Source organism: Pelecanus crispus, chromosome 7 (assembly GCF_030463565.1).
Source record: "Pelecanus crispus isolate bPelCri1 chromosome 7, bPelCri1.pri, whole genome shotgun sequence".
NCBI classification, from domain to species: domain Eukaryota; kingdom Metazoa; phylum Chordata; class Aves; order Pelecaniformes; family Pelecanidae; genus Pelecanus; species Pelecanus crispus.
In genome coordinates this window covers 18567556-18574828 of record NC_134649.1, presented here as the reverse complement: position 1 = coordinate 18574828, position 7273 = coordinate 18567556, and the positions used below count along the sequence as shown (strand labels likewise).

General features: G+C 38.7%; 1 protein-coding gene across 1 annotated transcript in view; it reads left to right on the top strand.

Moving 5' to 3' along the window:
• The first annotated feature begins 4320 nt into the window (after positions 1–4320).
• Positions 4321–7273, top strand: part of TRPM1 (transient receptor potential cation channel subfamily M member 1) — an 87826-nt gene continuing 84873 nt past the window's right edge. Inside the window, exon 1 of the mRNA XM_075714180.1 lies at positions 4321–4443. Within this exon, the coding sequence (XP_075570295.1) occupies positions 4321–4443 (123 nt within the window). The remainder of the gene's footprint in view (positions 4444–7273) is intronic.

The window sequence follows — 7273 nt, the reverse complement described above, 5'->3', positions numbered from 1 at the left end:
CAGCACCGAGCACAATACCAGCAGTTCCTGTTCTTAGCCTAATTAATGAATACCCTTAACGGAATGTAGGGTTGTTTTAGTTAAACACATGACTGTTTAAATTTTCTTATTGTATCAGACGTTTCAAAGGACACTGACATACTTTTTTTACAGAAAATATTCTTTTGAGATATCCCATTAAAAAGAAGAAAAAGTGCTTTTAGTTTTTGTTTTATAATCCATTATCTGTGTGTCATAGTTTAGCCCCAGCCGGCAACTAAGCACCATGCAGCCGCTCGCTCACTCCCCCTACCCCGATGGGATGGGGGAGAGAATCGGAGGAGTAAGAGTGAGAAACACTCCTGGGTTGAGATAAGAACAGTTTAATAATTGAAATAAAGTAAAATAGTAATGATAATAATAACAATATAATAATGATAACAACAATAATAATATACAAAGCAAATGATGCACATTTGTGGGCTCACCAACCGATACCCAGACAGTTCCCAAGCAGCGATCGCTGCTCCCCGGCCAACCCCCCCCCCAAGTTTATATACTGAGCATGATGTCATATGGTATGGAATAGCCCTTTGGCCAGTTTGGATCACCTATTCTGGCTGTGCCCCCGCCCAGTTTCTTGTGTGCCTGGCAGGGCACTGGGAAGCTGAAAAGTCCTTGACTAGCATAAGCAGTACTTAGCAACAACTAAAACATCAGCGTGTTATCAACATTATTCTCATACTAAATCCGATCCAAAACACAGCACTATGCCAGCTACTAGGAAGAAAATTAACTCTATCCCAGCCGAAACCAGGACACTGTGAAAGAAACTCACATTTAGTTTAATACTCATGTTAAATACAAAGTGAAGGAACATTTACATATACGACTTCACACAGGTATAAGCCTGTATTACCCCAGTCTGTCCATGTAAATAAAGTTCATCGGATTATGCACTACTGCTTTCCATATTTAGTTTGACTACCAAAGTGAATGGAAACATTTCAGCTGACATGATGGACTATAGATTAAGGCTTTAAATCTAGCACTTCTTTTTTAAACTGATATCAGGTGTCTCTGATGTGATGTCATAGAATAGCTCTGGCCATGAACAGTAAGAGCAATTTAGTCCATTTTAGATTTTCTATAGGCTGAAACAACTATAGCTATCGTTAACCACACTATGAACTTTTTTAAAAATACATTGTGATGGGGCCTTTGAGCCATGGAGTTTTCCATGACTGCAGATGTTAAAATTCCATGGTGTGGTATCTATACGATATACAGGTACTTAGGTCTTACATAGTATGTTACTTTTGTGTGCTTTGTAATGGATGCATCCTAGTCTTCCCAGGGAGCAGGCTGTCAAGGACCCTGAAGGTGGTGTTGCAGATGGAGTGTGCCTGCACTCCGCTTGCTCTTTTATGGGGATGTATGGTCTTGGGTTTTTCATAATCTTAAGTTTGACCAATTTGATTTTATAGCAAAACATGGAGGGTGATGGACAAATGTGTCCTTTCATGTCATGGATCATTCATTTTCAGAACCAGTTTAAGGGTCTTTCAGTTTTGTACTGTGCCAGATACTCACTCATCAGCCACATCTTGTTGCAAGAGATTACTACCCTTTCCTCCCACAGTGCTGATTTAAACTAGATGGTTACGTAGATCTGATTTAGACCACACAAACCATTGAATCAGCTCAACTGATAAAGCAGAAAACTCCAGTGAGACAGGAAACTTCAGTAACAAAGTTTGTTTAAAAGGTTCCCTAATGTGAGACTGCACTCCTAAAACCACAAGCTCTTTTGGAAAATCAGTTAAACTTGTGCTTCTGAATCACGGAGCTGTTGAAAGTGCCAGCATGGTGCATGTTTCTGTTCCCCTAGTACAGTGGAAACAGCCCATGAAGTGTTACGTAAACAGAGTGGGGACAAGAACATCAGCAGAACTTAGTTGCTTGATTTTTCAAGTGGGGTTAGCATTCAGCAGCTTCTGTTGCACTGATTGCTGGAAGGCTTTCATCTGGCTCTTGGATGCGAACATCTCCTGGATACTGATGACTTGTGAAAATCCAGTGTGGTCCTTAAAATATACCAAAAACAGTTACAGAGAGCTCAGACAAAAGTCTTAGAATCACAGATCCAAAAGGACCAGGTTAATGAATTCCTTATTCACGTTCTACGTTGTGTCTTGGAGAACAGATTTGTATTCTGAACTGCTTTCTGAAAAGCATGTCCCCATTTTTGTCCTTTACCAAAATACCATTAGTCATCCCTTCTGAGTAATGCATCCCAACATCACTTCAGGGAATTGCACTGTCATAACATGAGGCCTCTTTGTGAGGTGACATCACAAATAGTGACTAAGATGTACCTCTGTTTCATTGCATTCAGATGTGTGTTGTGGCTGAGAAACTGCAAAGAAGCCTTGAATATTTTTTTTGTTCCTTGACAGCATTCACGTTGGATTTGTTTAAACTACAATATAAACAAAAATGTTGAGCATATGCTATTATCTGAATGTCTTTCAGCTTTCTTCATAATTATCAAATAAGATGCTTGATCAGGAGGACATGTTCTCAGCACATTAAATCTGTCAGTGTCGATATAAGTGACTGCTGTAATAGCTACTGCCATTTGAGAACATGTCCCAGAATATAATGATGACTTTTACAGATGAAAAAGGCAGGATTGGATAAATCGAGTTCTGGTATAAATAAAGTAATTTGTTTTGTTTCAAAGATCACAACAGTTTAAACTCACAACAGGATAGTTTTTCGATTTGCCATCTTCTACCTCAGCCTTGTTCACTTAAGCCAAGCTGTATCTTAAAACGTCATACAACAGCTGCTGTCAAAAGTCTTGTCAAAAATGCTAATTTTACCTTCCTTGGTTTTGCCTAGCTTTAATGAATGGTTAGAAGAGAAGACCTGTTTTGTGACCCTTTAGTCTCGATGCCCTCCTCTCTACATTCCATTAACCTGATCCCACAAACTGTTTGCACTAATATAGTAGTGATTCTCCTGCAGAGCATGGAATTTTTACTCTCCCATTTCCCAACACAACTTTAAGTATGTCGTAAGTTGTCAGCTACTTGTCCTTGCCAGCCTGTGAAATTTAAGTTTCTTGGTTATGGCTGTGCTGACCAGAACAACATAATTGGTACATCTCTGTCTATCAGCTCCTTCCACTTTACTTTTGTTTTAGGTTTTCAGCAAAATTTTCTGTGCCTCCTCTAAGCAGCTGCAAGGAGGCACCCACTCCATCTTTACTGTGGGACAAAGGGATGAACCTAAAAAAAGTAAATAAGTAAATAAATAAAAATTATGACTGCATAACTAAATCCTGTGAATTAGTGCTGTTTCTGACTTACCTCACAGCTACAAATCAGGAGTCCCTGTGTATATTTCTGAAATGTATCTCTAGTTTCTCTGTGCTCTCATCCATGTTCTTTTCTAAACCAGGCTCTCTTAACAGATTCCTGGCTCATGTCTGCAAAGGCAAGTCTTCTGGAGCCAACTAGATATTTCCTAGTCAATAATAGTTTCGTTGTTCTTTTAAAACACCTTGTCTCTTCTTCATTTCTCGTTTATTCTTTCCTGTTCCCTTTTGCTTTCACTCTGCATATTTAGGCAGAGTAGTACAAAATAGATGAATTGAGATATTAATAAGAATTCATGAAGATAATACACACCACACCTTATTTGCTACAACCCATATTCCCTAACTGATTAGAATCTAACTTGTGATCTTATGGGTTGTTTGCTTTTAAAACCTTGTTTTTAAAACCTTGTCTCTCTCATCCCGAGACCTGCTGTAGGCACACTCACCATCAGCAGTTACCCCTTAGAATTCCACCAGGCCTCTAACCCACAGTCTGCTGAGGACCATCTGCTCTTTTCATGTGCCTTTCTACTGATACCAAAATAATTTCCATCTGACTGCCCTGTGCTTTGCAGGAATAAAAACCTTTTGGGCTGCTGCTTCTAAAGTAGATTTACCTTCAATCACCATTTATTAAGTCTCTGTCCATTAAAAACCATAGCTTGCAGAAGCTGTGTGCATTAAGCCTGATTATAGAGTCAGTAGAGAAGAAGGAGGGGGGACAGCAGTTTGTATCAGTGCATTGCCTTGTTTTTCTACTTGTCTAGCTGGCTGGTAACACTTGTGACAGGGTGCATATCAAAACAGAAGTCTCATTATTTGGCTTTGATTTTGGTTTATGCATCTGTCTCTATTTAAGCTGTAAGTTAATGATTGTTGGCTTCAGGAAAATACTTCTCAGACTACATGACTAAAATTAGAGTTTTCTTTGGTACTGGGGTACTACGTCCCTTATGGAGGGTAAGGGCCAGGGGATTAAGAAAGGAAGAGGAGGAAAGTTCACAGGTTCCTTACGGAGGATGAGTGGCTCCTTCAAACGCACTTCATTTAAGGGCTCAGCATCTGGATCGCAAAAGGTAAGTCTGCAATTACCCGAATAGTACAATCTGAGGGAAACAGCTGGAGACACTGTTTGTCCCTTTTTTTTTAAAAAAAAAAAAAAAAGCTGGTACCATTATAAATGAGAACACTTCTCTTTCCCTCTGTGCTCTTTTAAGTTTCAGGGGTACCAGCCATGTTCCTTGCACTGGTTCTGGCAATGAATCTTATTCCTATTATGGGAGTTCTTTCACGAGTGCACTGTCTTAAGGATCTTTGGGTTAAATATCACTGAACAGGACTAGCCTGTAATTGTTCCTACCCATAGTCAAAACCATATTTTGATGACTATTGATACTTAGTGTTCATGCCAAATTTAGATGCAATCAATGACAAGACTGAGAGGATGTATAAAGGATTTTGATACAATTCACTGAACATCTGCGGCAGACAGATTCTATGAGAAACACAGTTTGTGGTTAGATCATGTGCTGTGCAGTATATGAATGAAAAGGACAAGGGGGGAGAAAGACGACATGAGGTGATTGCTTTATAATGTATACGCTCACTGTTGTTGTCATAAGCTTGCATGTTGTAAGATGACTATTAAGAATTTGTTTCTTAATTCAGTTTTCAGCTGTAAAGGGAATTTAAATACATCTTTTGTCCATGGATTGCTAGATTCATTTGGAACAAATACAGACTAACTTCAGCTCAGGATTACTTAGATTCCAGTTCAACTGACCTTTTTTGAACTGACTGCATTCAAATAATGAGAAATAGTTTTTGTCTTCTCTTCCAACCCTCTTACCTCTAACTTCTGCTGATCGTCATGGTGTTAGAGTCAGATTCTAATTAAAGGGGTGAAAGGAAGTCTGAAGGAACATAACTGGGAGAAGAACGTCTGGCAGCATCTTGGAGGAAATTAGTCATTGATACACAGGCAACTAAGTATGTATTAAAATGTTTCCTTCTTAAAAAAGATTATTCTAAATGATGTGAAATATTGGTCATGGCCATCTGTGAATGCAAGAAAGAATATTTCTAGGTTTGGGGGACTTCTTCCACAGAGATCGATGTTCATGGGCCATCACCACGTGAATTGCAAGCACTGTCTAGGGATAAAGTAATTTACAGTGATGCTTTTTCTGTACTAACTGGGGACCCTGGCCCTTTTCTCTGCTAAAGAGATTGTCAAGTTTCATGTAATGCCCATATTACAGGCCCTGTTACAGACATTGAGGGCTAGGTGAAAAAAAAAATGAGTACTTCAGCTGTAAAGTTCTTGTCACCAGGGCCAAGCCTAAACACTTAAAAGAAAAATGGAAGGCTCTAAAGCGTTTGCAGTGGGTTCAATTTTTTGTCCTCTGATAGATGCAAAGCAAAGTGGCATATTGAAATGTCAGCTAGTACTTAGCAACAGTGTCACTTTCTGTAACTTTTCCCATTACTTGCACAGTTGCTTCTTAGGTGCCTCATGGCTGTGTCCAAATAGTGTGAAAAACCAGGCTGTCCTCCAACACACTTCTGTTTCATGAACAACTGTATATTGCTTGCTTTGTCAACCGAATGACTTTTCAAAGATAAGCAGTAGTTTCATAAACTCTTAGTATTAATTTTATTTATTGAATAATACAGAGAAACAACGATAAAGGAAATTAAAGAAAGGATTTTCCATTTAAAATGTTGTTTTATATATCTAGGCTCACTTAAATGTGACAAATCAGAATAGTAAATCCATAATGCAGGCATAGTGCCCAAGGTGCAGTCAGCTTTTTTTTGTCTTTTTTTTTTTTTTTTTAACATCCCCAAGCCTATCTTGATACTGCAAAGCACAAAGAATTTTACTTCCTGAATGGAATAAAGTCAGAGTAAAATACCCAGATAAAAATTGTTGAATCTTGTCCCACTAATCCCATAGGAAAGACTAGTCAAGTGAAGGTAGAAGGAACACAGTGCACATTTTGTTTCTCTTAACAAGGTTTGACTTCTGATTATAAAAAAATGTTGTCTGTTAAAAGGTGTAAATTCCCTTCATGGCTTGCTGCTTTTAGTCTTCCTACTTCTTTTGGTGTTTATTTGCTTTAGTGTTCATTTTGGGAACAAAAACTTTACCCTTCATGAGAAAAATATTATTTCTAGAGTTGATTAAAAAAAAAGATTTTTAGGCTTATGTAGTAGGCTGGGAGTGTTACTTCTGCTGAGAAATTATGTTGGTTGGCTCTGAGGTTAATAGCATGCTGTCAACATATGGGCAAGTGGAAGTGATCGTCTCTGGTAGTCAGGACATCTCGGGGCAGGAAATCTGGGCGCTGTTGTGCTTGAGAATGTTTTGTATTGAATGCACACTTTTGCTAATGATACAGCTGAAAACAGGGATTGAAACTAGTCTTTAATGTGTGTGTTTTGTAGGGGTGTAGTGCTTTGGGATGTATGTGGAAAACGTAGGCGGGAAATGGTTAAAGCCATATGATGTGGTTAAGTGTAGAGATTTATAATGAAATTTCACTAATCATTTTTCTCTTTTACCACTCTCGTGGACCTGTTTTCTGAGGAATGTGTAACAGTGTGTGGTCCTGGTCCATGATTTTGACTCCAAATACTTACTGCAGTAGCGCTGAATAGCAAGAGTAATTAAAATGGCCAAGTATCTCTACTCAGCTCTCTACTGTGCTTAGCCTTCCCACGTATTCCCCTGATTTTGACAGCAGTGTTCTAGGGGAAGATGACATTTTACTTCTTGAGCAGTTTTACAAAAGCAAGCGTTGCTACCTGCTCTGCAATTAAAGGTGTTACTCTCTACCTCAACAGAGAATGCTGTAAATGAAATGTGAAACCCATAGTATTTAAAAAAAGGCGTATGCTTGT